General features: G+C 42.2%; 1 protein-coding gene across 1 annotated transcript; it reads right to left on the bottom strand.

Moving 5' to 3' along the window:
- Positions 1 to 9982, bottom strand: LOC146690106 (aryl hydrocarbon receptor-like). The gene is made up of 5 exons (XM_085434888.1): positions 9875 to 9982; positions 2743 to 2854; positions 1639 to 1772; positions 971 to 1173; positions 1 to 118 (listed from the first exon to the last, which is right to left on the bottom strand). Exons 1-5 carry the CDS (start codon positions 9980 to 9982, stop codon positions 1 to 3), a joined length of 675 nt encoding a protein of 224 aa, XP_085291014.1.
- Between the last annotated feature and the right edge of the window lie 10563 nt (positions 9983 to 20545).

Raw genomic sequence — 20545 nt, 5'->3', positions numbered from 1 at the left:
TTACTTACTTCGGACATGGTTCTCTGCACAGTACAACATATCTGCGGCGTGGATGAACTGATAGCCAGAGCCCCTCGCCCGCAGCTCAGCCTCCGTGTACCCCAGCACTATCTTCCCCCTGTACAAAAAACGACCAGAGTTACCTCGGGCAGCTGTTTACAGTTCATTCCACATGTCACTGTAAAGAAAGCAAAAACAAAAAACTATAGTATTATATTTTAGTATAGTCACCCTGTGAAACTTCTACCAGTGTGATGTTGTTTTAGTTTTCTCCATTTTTCTAAAAAATAAAACAACTCCCACCCATCTGACACACCCATGGATCTCATGAAGGAGGATACATATGATCAAAACAGGTACAACACAACTTAACTTAACCTCCGACCTGCGTCCACATATGTGGACGTCACATTTTGGGTTATTTGGACCAAAATACTCAATTGTGGTCTACAAGGGCCTGATAGCCACTCACGAGGACATTATACTGCTACTGTTCTATTGAAACAAATATCCTCATACGTGGCTCTCATTTTTCTTAGAAACAAAAATTTGATTAAAAAAAATCTGGTAATTCTTTATTTTTACATTCATCAGGTCCCAATCAGCCCAGATATCAAAGAGAAATGAAAAATGCTGCCGTGGAAGAGTTCAGGTCTTAGGAGGTTCAGCATAACTAGTCTGCGGTTTGTCAGCTAGATTTCTTTGTCTCACTTTGAAAATCATTCAACAGAAAATGAGCGATGGCACCTGAAATCTAACATCCAATGAAAATGCTCCACTTTAGCATGTGGCTAACACAAATCTCAAACCGAACTGTACCTCCTAACCCTAACAAACAAACAAACAAACAAACAAACAAACAAACAAACAAACTAACTAACTAACTAACTAACTAACAAACAAACAAACAAACAAACAAACAGACGTGAGGTGTCTCAGTCGAATACAAAGTACTGAAATGTATTTTTACTTTGCGTCACAGGCCATGGGGGTGAAGTCCAGCTTGTGTTTGGTTCTAAAGATCATGTTCTTGGTTCTGATCTCTAGAATGGATGGAGGCTGAAGAGGAGTTGCAATAGCGAATAATGCAAGCAGCGGCGCAGCTTTCCCTCCATTTTCTTGCCACTGGTTCTGCCCATGCAAGAACTTGAGCCTTCCCTGGATATTCAAAGCCTGGAAGTAAGCAAAATAAGCAGTTATCCTTCTGGTAATGGATGTGACTTTGTATTTGTATTAGTAGATGTACTGTTTTTATAACCTGTGAGTACTACAGGTAACTGTAAAGATGGATCTTTGAGGGAAAACCTCAGTGAAGGTGGGCGTTAGCGGGCATGGGGACATGGAAACAGGTAGCAGACGACTCTGATAAAAGTTTGGATTCTTTTCTGGGAAAATGAAGCTCAGGAAACTGCCTATCAGTTTGAATATTAGTGATCCAGACTGTGAGTAGAAAGGGCTTTGAGGGTTCAGTTAGAGCTGAAAAGTACTACATAAATACCTGTTCATGTCTTTAACCCACCAGGTTTATAAGAATACACAGATACACTCCTACGATAGATGTCTACGTGCAGAGAACGGGAACGTCAAGTCCAGCGTGTTGATGTGTTAGCTCTGGTAAAAATAGAAAATGTCACGTACCAGGAAACCAGAAGAGTTGTCCAAGAGGCAGCGAAAGCGACACACAAAGCTTCTCTCCAGGAAGGACGAGTTCTCCGGGGGCAGTTGCTCCGGGTTGTAGCAGACCACAGATGAGCTACTGTCAAATTCCATCTCTATAAAAACCACAAAGAAAACTGTGGGCAGAGCCATACTTCCATGTGTTGGTGTGTTTGTAATGCAGTGATTCTTGAAGGTCTGAATGGGCATTAGATATTGATTTTCAACCGGGTCCCTTGGGCACAGAGATTTTTAAAATGACAGTAGGTACTCGGGATGATGAGATACTCAAACTTTATACTGGAGAACGTCCGCTCATCTTCTGAGAAACTCTACCTCCATAAGATACAACCTGTTCATTCAACAGGTTCATTTAAATGTTCCTCCAGCTTTGCTTTTTCCTGCCTCAACTTTTTGAGACACATCAAATTCAACATGAGTTGTTATAATGTAGCAAACTGTCCTGGTTTAAAGATTTGATGTTTTCAGAAATGTGTTCCTGAGATTTGCAAATGATTTAAAGAAGAGAGTGCAAACGGTTTCTCGGAGTCCGTCGGTTGTGTCAGGGCCACAGGTCTTAAACACAGTGCTAACACGTAACACATAAGCATTTTAAAACCCAAACACACTTCACCTCATAAGCCACAGTGAAGATCACAGGGTCATGTGATCTGACCCGAGGCTGTTCTTACAGCTTAAACCATCTGATACTGACATCCAAATGTTCATGGTTGTGTTCATGTGGACAGCAGTGGAAGGTCAAAAACAAAGACTTTCATATTTGAGTCTTTAAGAAGTTCACAAATAATATTCAGTTAGATGATGGCAAAGATAATATTGAAAGATTTGCAGAATCTGGGGAAATCTGCAAGTTTTGGGTCCAACATTGTAACAAACACAATGCCGTTGAAATAACTCTCACAGTTGCAAAGGTAAGTTAAAACTTTACCAAGCAAAGACAGAGTAAAAAAGAAAAACGAGGTTGAGAAACTGGGAAAAGCCTTTGAGGGTAAAGGGCTCTGTAGTAAAGGAGTGTGTGTGCTGAGCTGTCATACAGGAATGACAGCACGTGTGGGGTGAGATCACCTTTGGGGGATGTTGGATCAGGAGGATTCAAAGCCCAGTCCAGGTTTCTTCTGAGCTCCTGCTGGTCCTCCGTGTGGACCAGTTCATACACACTCTGGTGCATGACATCAGTCTGAGAGAGAAAAAGAGACATTTATAAGCTTTTTAAAAACGTAACCTGATTCTAATTCTTTATTTTCCTCAACCTCATTGTTTGTTGATCTGTTGACGTGCAACGGTGTTGGTAGTGTGTAAAGACTGTAGGTTGTGTGAGTCTGACTATGTGAAGTGATCTGAATGTGAATCTATGCTGCTGCTGTTGTAAACATCTGTTGTGCCTCGTCATAGTAGTTACATGGAGACTAGCATCTTCACTGAGTAACACACTTAATGCTACCAGTAAACTAAAAGCACACATTAGGTGATGTAATGGTTTCAACTTTAGTCTAAGAGAAGTTAAAGAATAAAACAAACCTGCTTACACTCTGTGTGCGGTCGACACAGCACTTCTTTTATTTTTATTTTTTGCAAATATTTTTATTGAAATAAGAAAACAGTACTTGCAGTTACCGAAATACAATTGACCTTTCTTCATTTTCCTAAGTAAATATACTTATATATACATTAGGGGTGCAACGATACACAAAATTCACGGTTCGGTTCGGTTCGATACTTTGGTGTCACGGTTCGATATTTTTTCGATACAAAAAAAATGTTCATGCCTTTTTAATTTGTCATTTATTAAAATTATAAATATATATTTTAACTCAAAAGTACAGTTTTTAAATTTAACCCTAACCCTTGTGCGTGTTCTTTATTTTGACAGCGAATGCGCACCTGCAGACCACTTATGTGCAGCCCTGGTTATTTAGCTCGTCATATTGCAGCCACAGAAATTCTTTTGTCCATGAAACCATAAAGCTGCACTTTCTTTTTGCCTTATAGTCTGATTTGTCATAACTTCTCCGTTTTGTGGTAAGCTTTTCTTTGGCTGTCACTTCTTCACCCTGACCTGTCTTATTTGGCTCAGCAGAACTGAAATGCTTTTACACAGGCACTCACATAAGCTCAGCGATTCTCTGCGCGATCAACCTCTCACATGTTTAAGCTGCGGGAGATTTCACTTGCCATGTTTGCATAGTAAGCTAACAATTAATAAGACGATGTCAGAGGAATTGGTGCACAAATTATCATCACTCACAGATCAGTGCTGTCGCTCTCTATACACAGTTCGCACGATTGCAAAGTGAAAGCAAAAAAACAAGCGCAAATTCAAACGCGATTTCAATATGTCACATATTGACAGTGGCTCACCGATGCCAATGACATAATTACTAGGGCTGAACGATTATGGAAAATAATCTAATTGCGATTTTTTGCCCCAATATTGCGATTGCGATGCGATATGCGATTATTTTTTAAGGTCTTTGTCTTCTGTATTATTAAACAAAGACAAGCAATACATCATATAGTATGGCCAATACTATATTACATTAATTTTAAACTGTTCTTTCCTGGAAGACAGACCTCTGTTATGATGACATGAGGTGATGCATGAATTGATGACTGACATTTTTATTTAACTTCTTCAATCACAACAGTATATTTGAACATACACAATAGTTTATTTTTAGCTTACAAACATCTGAGCATAAAGTGCTGACAAGGAACCCTGGTGTAAACATTAAAATGAAAGTCAGTACAATGTGCAGATTGCAGAAATATACATAAACAAAATCAGTGGCTTTACCACACTCAGTTTTTCGACATCTGTGAACTACTAGACAGTCATTCAATTAAAAAATAATATTAAATAAATAAAACTAATAAAAAAAAATACACACATCTTACTGATCTCTGCAGTCAGTAACATTACACATAAAGTGCAAACATAATAGCAATTGTATAAACACACACACAAACACGCCTTTAAAGTTTAAAGGCGTGAAATTGGACGGTCTAGTTCTGATTAGCGTCACCGCTGTCTCGGTGGAGTTTAATAAACTCGGCCGTCTGCTTCTTGCTATCTAAAATATAACCAGACACTGGTGTAAATTCTCGACTGTCTCATACTTCTGTTTAATAAGTTTTCTGTTTGACGTTTAGTCAGCTGTGTGAAAACCAAGGAGGAACCCACCCGGGGGATTAATAAAGTTTTATTTTATCTAATCTAATAACTTTAATCTCAGCCAAACCGATTTACTCACGAACAAACAAAACACTGAAAAAAGCCCAACAATAACATTTTTAGGTTGTCTAAGTGACTTATATATTACGTTTAACCCGAGCAGCGAAACTCCGCGGTGATCTGAAAATGATGTGCCGGGAGTTGTGCCGTTCTCGGCCGCATCAGTAACCCTCGAGCTCCCGGCTAGCTGTCGAGCTGGTGGGTAGCAGACGCCTCTGAAAACGTCGAAGCACTTTTGCAAATATGGGATATCTTGATAAACCGAGCAGATATTTGATGTTTACACAACTACTTTCTCGCCTGAAAATATGTTAAAAGTTTATTTTGTGACCCAGAAAGATTAGTATGAGTAATTTTAAAACTTAGTAGCGGCCGCCATTGCTGGAAACTGGAGTTTGGCTGGGCCGCGCTATGAATTCTGGGATATGGTAGTAATTTGGACAGCCTTCGGCGCGTCGCTGTGACGTAATCGGTCTACAAATGCGGCCTCAGGAGGATGCAGCCCATGAATTTGGACATGTCCAGAGTATAATCGCAGCCTTTGCGGTTAGAAAATTGCACTTGATCATGTCGCGATATTATCGCAAATGCGATATATCGTTCAGCCCTAATAATTACCCAGCTACATTTCTGAAAGAATGCAAAAGCATTGACATATATTTTTCCTACAATAGCCCGACAGTGCAGCCTAGGCGGAGTAGTCGAACGCAGATTCACTGAGCGCTCAACACAGACAGCATCGTCGGAAGGAAAGTTGATCAAATAAATTACAAATGTTGTAGTGTTCGATACATATGCGTACCGAACCGAAAGCACTGTATCGAACGGTTCAATATCGATACGAATATCGTTGCACCCCTACTATACATATATATATATAAAAAACAACTAAACAAAAACGCATTCTAAAACAATGCAACAGTAACAGAAGTACATTTAGACAGGCACTACCTCTAGACTAGTAAAATAAGAAATAAAGGGTTGGCACTTTTTGCAACCTCTCAACGTATATTTAATTTTTTCAAGTTTAAAAAAAAACACAACATCTTTAAGGCACTGGGAAACAGTAGGTAGGATACTTAACAGACTTCCAATGCAACAATATTAGACGTCTCGCTAATGGGATGTGAAGGCTATAATATCCTTTTGTGTGGAATCAAGTGTACGTGAGCGATCAGGAATCCTGAATACAGCAATCAGAGGACAAGGATGAAGAGTTACCCCAAGAACAGCTGACATAATAGCAAAATACCCAGTCCAGGAACCTTGTAGCTCAGGACACAGAAAAAGCATGTGGCTAAGGTGACAAGGAGAGCCGTGGCATTTATCACCAGTGTTGGTCAAGTTACTTGAAAAAAGTAATCAGTAACTAATTACTGATTACTTCCCAAAAAAGTAATCCCGTTACTTTACTGATTACTTATTTTCAAAAGTAATTAATTACTTAGTTACTTAGTTACTTTTTAAAAACACGATTTACAACCTGAATAGGTGATAAATAGATCTTTCAGCCCAATTCTACTTTTTCTGCATAATCCATCATACAAAATGTAATCAAATGGAAAAGTCTCTTTTTTAACTTGTTTTATTAGTTTTAATCTTTTAACTTTAGGCATCAAGCAAAGATTTAATTATCTGCAACATTCTCTGACTGGAAGAAATTAGTTTAACATTTAAACCTATTTTCTGCACATTCCAGCTCATAAAATAAAATATTTTGTGTGTTTACACTCAGTCTTTCAAATAGATGCAAGTAAAACACAGCAGAAAATAAATAAAGTCAAAGACTCAGCGGTCCTGTTGCTCTATTTTCACCTGTAAAGCAGGAGTGGGGCAGGCGGAGGTTTACCCTGGTGCAGGTGTGCCGCGGTCAGTGGAAGAATCCACGAGTTTCTCTGTGAGTTTCCCATTACGTCGTAGCTACTCGGTGCTTGCTCAGAAGTTTAGGGGTTTTTTCTGTAAAAAGAAGTTTTCTTCCCACGCACAGCGGACAATAATGTTTTTGTCCCTTTTTATGGATTCAAACTCAAAGTAAGGTCAGTACTTCCACACTTTAAACGCTGCACGCTCATACTCTCTCCCACACTCGATATATGATCCATTGTTGATCTGCACACAGCTGTTGTCACTAACGTCACACTCGCTTACGTCACTGTCGTGAGACATTCTCGCAAAAAGTCACGGTTTTAGTAACGCAGTAACGCAGCGTTCCTACGGGAAAGTAACGGTAATCTAATTACCGTTTTTGCAATAGTAATCCCTTACTTTACTCGTTACTTGAAAAAAGTAAGCAGATTACAGTAACGCGTTACTTGTAACGCGTTACTTGTAACGCGTTACTGCCCATCTCTGTTTATCACATTTATTTTCCACTTCTGGATACAATTCAGAAAGTCTAGACTCAGAGAAATGCACCCTGTGTATGACCTTAAATTGAATAAGTCCAAGACGAGTGCAGGAGGTGGAAGATCGTACCCTCGCTATAGCCTGTTCCCAGGACTCCTCATGTATTTGAATTCCTAGTTCTCCTTCCCATGGACACTTAAGCTTAACATTAGAGTGGTTACTAAAAGACAGGATAGTATCATAGAGTTTCGAAATGGTTCCTCTGTGATGAGGAATAAATGATAACGTGGTTTCCCATACGGAAAAGAAATAGTAAAAACTTATATGTGATTACTCATGAAAGTGGCCACTTTCATGAGTAAATCATATAAGGCTTACATGATTTACTCATGAAAGTGGCCACTTTCGCATTACTTTCATATATTGTTTTAGTAAGTATCCAAAACAAGTTTCATTATATAATTTTTCAAGGGATCTTATATCTGTTTTCACACTTATATGCTTTTCATACAAGTTTCACACAAGACAGATACAAACTTTATAAGATTTATATATATCTTTTCCATATGGGTTCCCACTGCTGTTCTGGAGGTAAAGAGGGGAAATTTGGGAAACACTTGGCAACAAAATGTCGAATTTGAAAATAGCGAAACAAATGGGTGATACGGAGATCGTAACGAGAAGACAAGTTGGCAAAACTATCCAAGACACCATCCACATATAAATGTTTGAACTGTTTTATACTCTTGTCACACCACACTGAGAATGTCGAGTCCAAGAGTGAAGGGGGAAACAAATGGTTGTTGCTTAGACGAGCCGAGGAAGACGGCATTACAAAATTAAAGTGCCGTCTAAACTGAAACCAGATCTTGAGTGTGTTAAGAACCACCTGATTATCAGTGTACAGAGAGGGTCTTACGGGTAAAGAGCAAAGCTGGTAAAGAAGAGCCCTTACATGATGATAGCTCCAACTTACACCACGACGAACCAGAAGATTTTAGCCAGTAGCAAAGTTTAGGCCCAGTAGTGGGCTAGAAAATGAGGTAATGCAAGTCCTCCACTAAATCTGCATCTCTGCAGTGAAGTTTTAGAAACCCTGGGTGGCTTCCCTCCCCAAATGAAAGAACCAATAATCTTGTCCAGTGAAACAAAAAAATGTTTCAGCACAAATAATTGAATCGACTGAAATAAAAATTTTGGTAAGATGTTGGTTTTAACAGCATTAATCTTACCGATTAAAGGAAAGGGGGAGATTACCCTGTCTTTGAATATCAGATGTGATCCTTGTATAAGAGGAGACAAATTTGCTGATTTAAGGCCAGATAGAGAACGAATCACGTTAATCCCTAAGTACTTAAAGCCAGATGGACTGAGACGAAAGGGTAGATTGGACTGTTGAAGTTGACGTGCTGCCGTATTAACAGGAAAACACTCACTTTTCCCTAAATCTAATTTATAACCTGAAAACAAGCTGAAGTTCTCCAGAATACCTAAAACAGCAGGGATGGAGCGTGTGGGGTCAGTCATATATAATAACAAATCATCTGCATACAATGATACTTTATGTGTAATTCCATTACGGATGATACCCCTGAATACAGAAGAAGATCTCAATGTAATAGACAGAGGCTCGATGGCAACGGCAAAGAGTAAGGGAGACAAAGGGCAACCTTGACGACAACCACGACCCAGCGCAAAATAATCAGAGTAAACATCATCAGTATGAACACTGGCTTTAGGGGACGAATAAAGAAGCCGAATCCAGGAAATAAATTTATCGCCAAAACCAAATTTCTCTAAAACTGCAAACAAGTACTCCCACTCCACCCTATCGAAAGCCTTTTCAGCATCTAAAGAAATCACAAGTTCGGGAAATTCAGATAGATGCTTTGAGTAAATAACATTAAAGAGTGTACGGGTATTAAAAAACAGTTGCCGTCTCTTTATGAAGCCATTCTGCTCTTCAGAAGCACATTCATTCATTTTAGCTTTATCTGTGGGAAATTCGGACCTGTACAACGAAGAGTAAAATGTTTTAAAGGTAGAATTAATTTCCAAGGGATCTGTAGTGATATTGTCATAAGAGTTTTTAATACTGGGCATCACTTGTGAGGAGGCCTGACGTCGTAGCTGATGTGCCAACAAGCGACTAGCCTTGTCACCATATTCATAATATGAGCCATGACTGCGTAGTAACAAGTGCTCAGCCTCTTTGGTTGACATAAGATCAAACTCTGCTTGCAAATCAAGGAGCTGCTTCAGTAATTCTGGAGAAGGGTTCAGTGATCAAGGTTACTAATTGCAATTGGAGGACGGGACTGGAGACAGGAGGACGGGCAGCAGGTGAGTAAGTGACGGAAGTGACGGACAAGGTAAGCGACTCATGTTGTAACTGACGTCAGACGCCGGAGATTTTGGTGGAAAATTAAAGCAAATGGTAGTTTAGATTTGAACAAATTCATTTAAGCTTCATCATTACCAAATACACTTATCAATTGTCTTATAACTAACACTATTTGTCTAAATAATCTCCAACACCCTGGAGAACAACGAGGAGAGTTTAGAGACTCTCCAAGATTACATCGATCAGTGCTTTCAGGATCTCGTGATGAAGAAGACCCCGTGTGCAGCTTCCCCGGCCAAAGCTGAGACGCCGTCGTCGAAAGGACAACGCTCGGCAGATTCCCCCGGCTCAACATCGCCAGCCGGCAAAGATATTGCCGACATATTGGAGTCAATCGACAAGCGATTGTCCAGTTTCAACGCAAGGCTGTCCTTGGTGGAGATTCTTCACCGAGAATTTAAATGCTTGCGAGAATCCCTGGAGTACAGCCAGCAGCAGGTGGAAACGCTTGCTGCTGAAAATGCCACGCTAAGGGAGTCGGTGAAATGTCTCACAGATAATGTTACCCAGCTCAATAGAGAAAATAAAAAAATAAAAGAAACAGTTATCGATCTACAAGCTCGTAGCATGCGTGATAATCTGGTATTTTCTGGTATTCCAGAAGCCGCTGGAGAGGACGCGGAGACCACGGTAAAAAGCTTCATCAAAACCCACCTGAAGCTGCCGGAGGACACTGTGAAGAACATCGTCTTCGATCGGGTACATCGCCTCGGCCCCATTCGGGCTACGGCCGGGAGACCACGTCCTATCGTGGCCAAATTCGGCCACTTCAAACAAAAGCAACATGTGAAAAGCCGCGGCAGGGAATTAAAAGGAACGGACTTCAGCGTGAACGACCAGTTCCCCAAAGAGATCTTGGAACGACGCAGGGTCCTCTTCCCAATCCGACGCGGCTTCATCCAGAAGGGCTCCCGCGCTGTCATCGCTGTGGACCGGCTGTACGTGGACGGACAGCTCCACCGCGACCCCAACATCACTCCGTGGCTGTATTAACCTCACACCAGATAAGAATCAGCTGCACCATTTCCCTATCCACTCACACTAACTTGCATTAACATCTGTTTAACTTACCAGTATCAAATCGCATCTTAAAGTGTGATTTCATAGCAGAATTAACACCGTCACTCTCCGTCAGTGATTTAATTGGAATGTTTACGTTTTGTTTCTGCTTTTTTTTTCTTCTCATTTTTTTTTTTTTTTTTTTTTCCCCCTCCTCTCTTTTCCCCCTCTTGGTTTTATGCTGCTCACCCCTGTCCTTGGTTTCTTTCTTTATTCCTTTCACTGCCTCGATCACCTGCTTCGACACTCATCCACAAACATCCTTTATTTCGACACATACGCACCATGCGCTCAACGGCAGCACATTTACATCAGTCAGACAGCGCACACAGTCATATAAGATACACACACACTTAAGCCAAGCCTACTCATATTAGTAACTATGCATACACAAAGTCAGACTCAGGGAGCATCTCGCCACACATTTTTTCTCTCTCTCCTTCTCTTTATTTATGAACAAGTGATGTATTCTCTCCACCTGTCTAAGCGACGCACACAGCATACATCCCTAGTTATACACAAACATCTATGGGTACACTGAGGTTCATTACATGGAATATAAATGGAGCTGGCTCCAGAGTAAAGAGGTTAAAAATATTTAACCAACTCAAAAAACTACAGGCGGATGTTGTCCTATTACAAGAGACCCACAGACCTCTTAGAGGTTCGAATGAACTTAAAACACCTGAGTTTCCCAATGTGTTCTCAGCTTGTTATAATTCTAGACAAAGGGGAGTAGCAATTTTAATACATAAAAATATTAATTTCACAGTACTCGATACAGTTATAGATCCAGAGGGCAGATTCTTAATCATTAAACTATCTATACGTGATAAAAAGCTATGTATTGCAAGTGTATATGGTCCAAATGTTGATGATCCCTCATTCTTTCACGGTTTTTTCAGTGCACTCTCTGAACACTTAGATGGCACACTTGTTCTTGGAGGCGACCTCAACCTTGGACTAAATGAAGACATGGATAGGCTCAATACAGCGGGAACTCAGCGTAATTGGCAGTCCACAAATATAATCAAACAGTATATGAGCGACTTTGGTCTTTGCAATGCATGGCGCTCCCTTCACCCCACCAGTAAGGAATATACTTTTTTCTCACATGTCCATCACTCCTACTCTCGTCTGGATTATTTTTTGGTCAGCAGCTCACTGCTGAACGACATTTCAGACACTGAGATTCACCCTATAGCTGTCAGCGATCATGGTCCTGTATCTTTAACACTAATGCACAAGAATAATACTACGCCAAGAAAAAACTGGAGATTTAATATATCACTACTTAAAGATGAAGACTTTATTAAATATTTTAAAAAAGAGTGGACTTCATATTTGGACTATAATGACACTCCCGAAACATCAGCTTCTGTACTATGGGAAGCAGGGAAAGCTGTGATGAGAGGTAAAATAATTTCTTTCTCATCACATAAAAAGAAAAAAGAAAACAAAAATATTCAGGAATTAGAAAAAAACATCAAATCACTAGAAGAAGCCTACGCGTCCCACCAAGATCAGGAAACATTGAACAAAATACGCAAAACAAAACTAGAATTAAATGAGATAATTGATAAAAAAACAAAATTCTTAGTACAAAGACTACGCCTACAAAATTATGAACATGGTAATAAATCCGGTCAATTTCTAGCAAACCAGCTAAAAATAAATAAAGAAAAAACAACTATATGTGCTGTTCAAGATTCATCTGGGAGCACATTATATGAACCGATACAAATAAACAACATTTTCAGGGATTTCTATAAAACGTTGTATTCACCACAAATAAACCCATCTAAAAAAGAAATTGATCAGTTTTTGGACAACATAACTCTTCCAAAATTATTGGACACTCAAGCAATGGCACTGGATTCACCACTGACACCAGGTGAACTCCAGGAAGCCCTGATAAGTATGCCCAATAATAAGGCTCCAGGTCCAGACGGCTTTCCTGCAGAATTCTACAAAGAATTCTGGTCGATTCTAGCACCAGTTTTCTACAGAACGTTGTTGGAAATTAAAGAAAAGGGCAGACTTCCATCAAATATGAATTCTGCAAACATTAATCTCCTGCTAAAACCAGGCAAAGACCCTGTATATCCCTCAAGCTATCGTCCAATATCCCTTATAAATGTAGACCTTAAAATAATCTGCAAAGCTCTCTCAAAGAGACTGGAGAAAATAACCCCCCTCTTAATTCATCCTGACCAAACTGGTTTCATAAAAGGTAGGCACTCATCAACAAATACACGTAGATTACTTAATTTGATAGACTACTCATACAGTAAAAACCTAGAAACTACAATATTCTCTTTAGACGCAGAAAAAGCATTTGACAGAGTTAACTGGAAATTTCTATTTGCAACTTTACACAAATGTGGTTTTGGATCCTCTTTCATAAACTGGTTAAAAATATTATATAATTCCCCAACAGCTTGTGTTAGAACAAATGACCAGACATCCTCCAGCTTCTGTCTCTTGAGGGGCACCAGGCAGGGATGCCCACTCTCCCCTTCACTATTTGCAATTTTTATTGAACCACTAGCAGCAGCAATTAGACAGAATTCAGTAATTAAGGGCATAAAATGCAAGAACGTGGAACATAAAATCAGCCTTTATGCGGATGATGTGTTACTCTTTCTCCAAAATTCACAAACCAATATCTCTGGGGTGATTGAATTGATAAACTCTTTTGCAAGAATATCAGATTACTCAATTAACTGGTCAAAATCTACAGTCCTACCGATTAATTGCTCCTTCCATAATTCCTCTTCTACACCACTGCAATCGGGAAATATAAAATATTTAGGTATTAATGTTTCTCCCAAGCTTGCAGATCTAACTAAATTAAACCATATCCCACTTTTAAAGAAGGTAGAAGATGATCTGGCTAGATGGAAATGTCTACCCATATCACTCATGGGAAGGGTTGCCGCTATAAAAATGATGGTCTTACCAAAAATAAATTATTTATTCTCAATGATCCCAACTAAACCGCCACAAGATTGGTTCAGATCTCTAGATTCATGTATGTCCAAATTCCTTTGGAAAAATAAACCCCCACGTATAAGCTTAAAAACACTACAAAAGACCAAGGATAAAGGAGGACTAGAACTGCCTAACTTTCAGCACTACTTCTTAGCCAACAGGCTTCAGTTTATCTCAGGATGGCTAAAACATACCCTCTTAGATGAACCTTGGCTAGATGTAGAACAAGCACTCTGCAATAATCTAGAGATCTCAGACCTACCATTTATCAGCTCAAACATCCAACGACATGAATGCTTTAAAAGCATCAACATCAGCTCTTCTCTGACAGCATGGTGGGAGTGTCTAAAATTGACGGCGTCTTCATTAATCCCATGCAAACGTACACCTATCTGGAACAACCCTGACATATTACAAAACAATAATATGATAAACTTTTCAGATTGGAGTGATAAAGGAATCAAATATTTAGAACATATACTAGAAGGAACAGAATTTATTTCATTTGACGGACTAGTTACACAATATGGGATCAACAAGAAAAGATTTTTAGAATATCAACAAATTAAATCCATAGTAAAAAAGAAATTTAAACCGGGTCAAGTTGAACTACAAACACCACCAAGTGTGGTTCAATTTCTTACTCTTAAACCCCCCAAATTACTATCCAAAATATACAGAATGCTTTCTAAAACAGATGAATCAATATCACTTCCTATTGCAAAATGGGAAGCGGATTTATCAGTTAACTTAGACCTAAACTTCTGGTCTCAGATTTGCTTAAAAACCTTTCATCTAATTAGAAATCCCAGTCTTCAATTAATTCAATACAAAATATTACATAGAGTGCACTATACAGGTCATCGGATGTTCAAGATGGGCTTTTCGTCTACCAACAACTGCTCACACTGCCAAACCAATTCACCGGACAATTATATCCACGCTCTTTGGTTCTGTCCACCAGTTCAGGAGTTTTGGCGCGAGATATGTGAAGACTTATCGAAGTGTCTGAAATGTAACATTCCAACTTCCCCCTTAGTGTGTTTGTTGGGCAGCTTAGATAATGTCACTTCAGAAAAGAATATCGCCCATATGGTTTTCACTGCCCTATGCATAGCCAAGAAAACAGTCCTCATGAACTGGAAAAATAAAAATAATCTTAATTCTAACCAATATAGAAATTATCTATTAGATTACATTAGTCTTGATACAGCCTCTGCCACCACATCAGATCAATTGCTCTGGGCTCCTTTGATCAGCTCCATCACCTAGTGGGGGTGGGGGGGTCATAGTTTGGTCCCGCCTTCACTGTTGTGATTGGTGTGGGGGTAGGGACAGGCTTAGGGCGTCGGGGGGTTCCCCGGAGGCATCTTCCTTGGGGGGCTCAACCCGGGGTAGCGGTCATGTCCGGTTAGGGGCTCTGTTGGCTCTCCGGTGACTGTTTCCTCGCGGCTGCGTGCAGCGGGGCTAGGGGAGGGTCTGTGCTGACGGACGTGGGTTACTGACCTGGTAGCCTGGCTGCCCCTGGGTGGGTCCGGGATGGGCGTGAGGTTCTGGGGGCGCTCCGTCTCTGGGCTGGGACCCGGACCGGGCCTCGGGGGCTTGGGTCCTGGTTGGTGTGTTGCCGGGGTTGTGGGCGGGTGGGTGCATGGGGGCCCAGCCCTGGAGCAGGGTGCCGCCGGTGCGTCGAGCCACCTGGGGGGCTCTTCAACTGGTGGGGGAGATTGTCACATCTTGCAGGAGCTTTCCTCTCCTCAGGAGCTGCCTCTGCAGGAGGGGGAGATACAGGAGAGGTGGAGGAAGATCTCAGCCTGGGTGTTTATTGTCTTATGTAGTCTGGAAGATGAGTGGATGGTGGGGTGGGTGCAGTTTTCTCTGTGGTGGGGTTGGGTGGACTGTCCCGGGCTCTGTGGGGCCGGGCGGCGCTGCTGCACTGGGCCCGGTCTGGATGGGCCTGGGCCCCCTTTCCCTGGCGGGTCGCGGAGTATGGGGGTGCCTACTGGGGTCAGCGGGGGAGCTGGCCCCAGGGAGGGGTCACTTGCCCCTCCCTTCCTTCCCTCCCCATCTCCAGCTGCCTCCCTCTTCCCGCTCCACCACAACCACCCACACATGCAGGGCCTTGGAGTAGGGGTATGTCACCAGGGTGCAGAGGAGGCTAACCCCCCCCCCCTCTGTCCCCTTCTGGCTGCCTCTGCCTCAATTTTATCCCACAACTTAGACATTCACATTACTCACACTCTCATTACACATACATATAGGATCTTGGGGGTGGGCACGATACACGGAGTCCAAAGTACCATCAGGGTGTACACCCCACCCCTGGCATCGTTGCCCACCTCTCAATTTTAAATACACGTAGACATTGAGGGCTAGCAGGAGGGACCATGCGCTTACCTGCTGCTCTCTGGCAGGTAGCTCCATGCCCTCCTGGGTTTTAAATGCACCTTAGAACACACATGCATCAACACTACAATGAGCGGGTGGAGGGAGGTTTGGAGTCTTCTCTCACCCCCATTCTCTGTGACCTGCTGGAGCAGGGGGGCTAGGACTAGGAGGAGGAGTTGGCCGTCCGACTGCGGTCTGGAGTGTGGAGCCTTCCTGCTGCTGCGGAGTCGGGGCGGTCTGCCTCCCCCCACCGCAGGGAAAAGGGAAACACCACCTGGGTCTGGGTGCAGTTCCCCCCTCCAGGGGCGGGGGCACCTAGACCCGGTTTGTAGAGTACGCTTGGGGAGTGTGATCGTGTGTACAGCGTCTCTTTATGTCTGTCTCCACGTTGGTTGAGTGTGGAGTAAGTGCATATGAGAGCATGAGGGTGGGAATGGATGTTTGTATCTGTGTGTGCCTGTATGTCTGTGTCTATATGTCAGGTTGGGTGTCAGGCGCCACCTCTCTGGGGACATCTCAGGCCCTCCAAGGTTTGGAGGCCTATCTCCCCCTACCACCACTTCCCCTGCCAGTGGCGGACCCCCTCAGACATCGGTGCGTTGGTGGTTCTTTGTGTCCGGGGATGGGCGTCCAGGTACACACCGGCTCACTCCTTGGCGGCCGCTTATCGGGGCCTGGAGCCTGGGGCTCGCTCGGGCCACTTCGGAGGTGGGGTGCCCCCGGCCTCTCGGCCTGGGGCTCGGTCACTCAGGCGCAGCTGGCTGCCGGCGGAGCTCACGGGCGCGTCACTGCAACCCCCCCTGGCTTCTGCTCCGCGGCTGCTGAGTGAGCCCTCATCTGGGACTCTCCTCAGCTCTTTCTGGGACAGTGGTGCGGCTGCCCCTCTGTTGGTCTTCCTTGGTCTCTTGTGTTCTGGGGGCCTCTGGATGTCTGGAGTTTTGATCTCCTCCATACCTGCTTCATGCCCGGGAGGACGGGGCTGTGGCCCCCCCACACCCTCTAGCAGATTATTACATGAAGGAACCTTTTAAAAAACAAAAAACAAGCGCGTCCATGCTCACAGGTGTACACACGGGTGATCACACCCACAAACTACACCCTTTTTGGCTCCTACCTCAAAGCACACTGTGTTCTGTTGATCTTATGTGCTGCACAATAATGTTTAATATTTAGTATTTACTGTCATATTCCCATATATCATTGTGATGTTGTTTATTCTATTACTCTTGTTCTCTTCTGCTTGCTTTCTTTTTTCTTTCTCAGCAGGTGATCCAGGTGATTGATATATGCATTTTTTTTCTCTGCCCGTTCTGTTGGTTTTTGTCTTTTGCCCTTCTCCCCCGTCCCTCTTCTCAGCTGTTTCTCTTTCCCTCTTTCTTTCTCCCCTTCTTTCCCCCAGTCAAGTCTGTCCCGTATTCAGTAAGTGAAAATAAAATAAACAATAAAAGGTGAATCAAATGGACCATTACGGCAAGGCTGGGATGGTCAGTTTGGTAAAGTAAATCCGTTGGGCATCTTTCTTTGCCTTTAGACAACAATTCTGATGGCAAAAGAGCCAAACGGGACAGGCCAAAAAAAAAAAAAAAAAGGTTACTAATTGCAGCTATAAGTTCTTTAAGCCTGGCATTAATCTTTTTATTAGCACGAACAGAGTAAGAAATAATCTGACCTCTCAGGTAGCATTTAAGAGTCTCCCATAGCAGAGAATATGAAACTGAATCATCCTGATTGAAGGACAAGAACTCCTCAATAGAGCTTGAAATAAATTCAGAGTTAAACCTCCAAAGTGGAGGACTACGTTTATAGGTAGAAAGCTGAACATCCAATAGCAGAGGTGAAAGATCAGATATTACAATACCAGAATAGCCAGAAGAATTGACACATGAATTAAAAGTTCTGTCGATGAAAAAATAATCAATCCTGGAATAATCCTGAGAGAAAAATGAAAATTCTTTGAATGAAGGGTGCGAAATCTCCATGGATCAACAAGATCATTCTGTTTCATAAAATCTGAGAATGTTTTAGACATAGATGATTGCGTCAAATTACGAGGACTAGATCGATCCAAGGTTGGATCAAAAACACAATTCAGGTCTCCACCAAGGATCAGCAAATGAGTATTCAGAAAGGGGATGTTACTCAGCAATCTATTAGCGAATTCAGCACCATCAAAATTCAGGGCACATACCAACAAAACCTTTTTCTGCATTAGGGTACCAGCAACAATGATGTATCTGCCGTTCCTATCAGCGATATATTATTAATGTGAGTGAGAGATGTGTCACGTGCTAAAAGATGGCGCCTGTGTGTTTGGCATGCCGTCTATCGCTCTCTTCTATTTGTTTTATTTTATTGTTTTTAGTCAATTTTGTGCAACATGTCAGCCCTGCATTGTTTTATGATCGCCAGACATTATTGGAAATAGGCTCATCTACCCAAGCTTTAGCTCGGTTTGGAAATGACAACCAAGGCTTTCTGCCTCCCGATTTGGAAGTAACACCACCTCACTGGCGCTCCTTACCATTGCCACTGGATGTGCGGAAGCGACGCAGGAGACGAGGTAACCGTGGAGGTCGCCTTGTCAAACTGAGACTCAGGATCTCTTGTTTTCCTCATGAGCTTCGCTCAATTTGTCGATCCTGCCCGCTACTCTTGGTGCCGTTGCGTGCTTTGGACCCGGTGGACTCCTGCTTGGTTCCTGTTGTGGGATCTCTCGAGAAGGGTTCTGCAAAACCCTCTCCTCTCCGACATCTGCGTTGGCGTGGAGTGGACCAAACAAACCTCCGACCTGTGGATCTGGTTGTTGCTGCCTCGGAAGCTCCCGAGCCAATTCCTCTCAGGTTGGGATTAATTAACGCCAGATCGGTGGCAAATAAGACATTCATTTTGAAGGAATTTTTCGCTTCCCATGCACTGGATTTTCTTTGCTTGACTGAAACTTGGATTCCACCCGGTGAGTTAAGTGCCTTTTCTGAATTACTGCCGGCTGGTTGTGCCTTTTTTAGTGTTCCGAGAGTTTCTGGTCGCGGAGGAGGGCTAGCTGTTGTTTTTAAGGCACATCTTGACTTTAAGCAGCTATCCCCATCGACACGCCACACCAGAACTCTGTTTGTGCGAACTGGGCCACTCGTCTTCGCTGTTGTGTGCGATTGTTTATCGGCCCCCAAAATATAACAAGGAGTTTTTATCCGAGTTCTCAGAGTTTCTTGCTGACTGTGCATCACGGTATGACCAGATCCTTTTACTTGGTGATTTTAATATACACGTCTGCTGCCCGGGGAAGCCCCTGGCTAAGGACTTTCTGGACTTAGTGAACTCTTTTAACTTTATTCAGTCTGTTAAAGGTGCCACTCAAGAACGTGGTCACACACTGGACTTGGTTTTATCACATGGTTTATCTGTCCAAAACGTACTTGTCGAGGATGCGGTGTTCTCTGACCATATGCCTATTTTATGTGATATTGTTCTTTTTAATCCTGTTCTTAAGCGTGCTGTACCTGCTCGATGTTATCGTGCTTTTGGCTCAGATACTGCCGAGTGGTTTTCCATATTGTTTGACCAATTTATTTCTTATCCTCCTGAGTTGTCCATCTCAGATGGATTAGTTTCTTGTTTGGATTCTGCTTGTAAATCTGTCCTCGACGCTGTCGCTCCTTTTATATTCAGACAATGCAAGCCAAAGGCTAGTCCTTGGCTAACTGATTTTACCAGAGCCGCTAGAAAAGAATGTAGAAGATGTGAAAGACGGTGGAAAAAAGATAGGCTGTGCGTCTCTATGGAAGCTCTTAAGACTAGCTGGAAAGTCTATCAGAGAGCAGTAAAGGCTGCCAAGCACTCCTATTTTTCTCAACTTATTGCTGCCAGCTCGCATAACCCTCGTGTTCTATATAACACTATAAATTCTGTACTTAATCCGGAAGGCTATATTCTTTTGCACTCTTCTGCGGTTATGTGCAATAAGTTTCTTAATTATTTTGTGGAAAAGGTTGCTAGTTTGAGACCTCCGACTCTACCTATTGCTGACCCAGCCATGCATGGTTCTTGCTCAAGTCTGTTCTCTGCTTTTCTACCAATTGTTTTATCTGATTTAGAGAAACTTGTGTTGAATGCTAAACCGTGTGGCTCTCCAAATGACGTTGTTCCTCCCCGTTTTCTTAAAAAGGTATTTCCTATCATCGGACCACATATTCTGAACATTATTAATACTAGTCTTTTGTCTGGTCAAGTACCTAGGGAATTTAAGCATGCAGTCATACATCCTTTACTTAAGAAACCAGGCTTAGATAGTTCAGTCATATCAAATTTTAGACCGATCTCTAAGCTTCCCTTTCTTAGTAAGATTCTGGAAAGGATTGTTTATACTCAGTTGATGGACTACTTGAATGACTCTAAATTGTCAGAAATCTTTCAGTCCGGCTTTAAGCCATTCCACAGCACGGAGACAGCCC

Source organism: Copadichromis virginalis, linkage group LG16, assembly GCF_057382275.1.
Source record: "Copadichromis virginalis isolate Kocher_CV1m ecotype Utaka linkage group LG16, C_Virginalis_male_GT1.1, whole genome shotgun sequence".
NCBI classification, from domain to species: Eukaryota; Metazoa; Chordata; class Actinopteri; order Cichliformes; family Cichlidae; genus Copadichromis; species Copadichromis virginalis.
The sequence above is the reverse complement of the archived record's forward strand: the minus strand, read 5'-3'. Positions and strand labels throughout refer to the sequence as shown.

Excerpts from the sequence above, each read along its gene's own strand:
- LOC146690106 (XM_085434888.1), bottom strand. The coding sequence starts at position 9,982 with ATGTCGGCAATATCTTTGCCGGCTGGCGATGTTGAGCCGGGGGAATCT. Across the intron at positions 2,855-9,874 it reads CCGGGGAAGCTGCACACGGG|ACTGATGTCATGCACCAGAG; the intron begins GTCTTCTTCATC and ends TTTCTCTCTCAG. Across the intron at positions 119-970 it reads CCCATGGCCTGTGACGCAAA|GGGGAAGATAGTGCTGGGGT; the intron begins GTAAAAATACAT and ends TTTTTTGTACAG.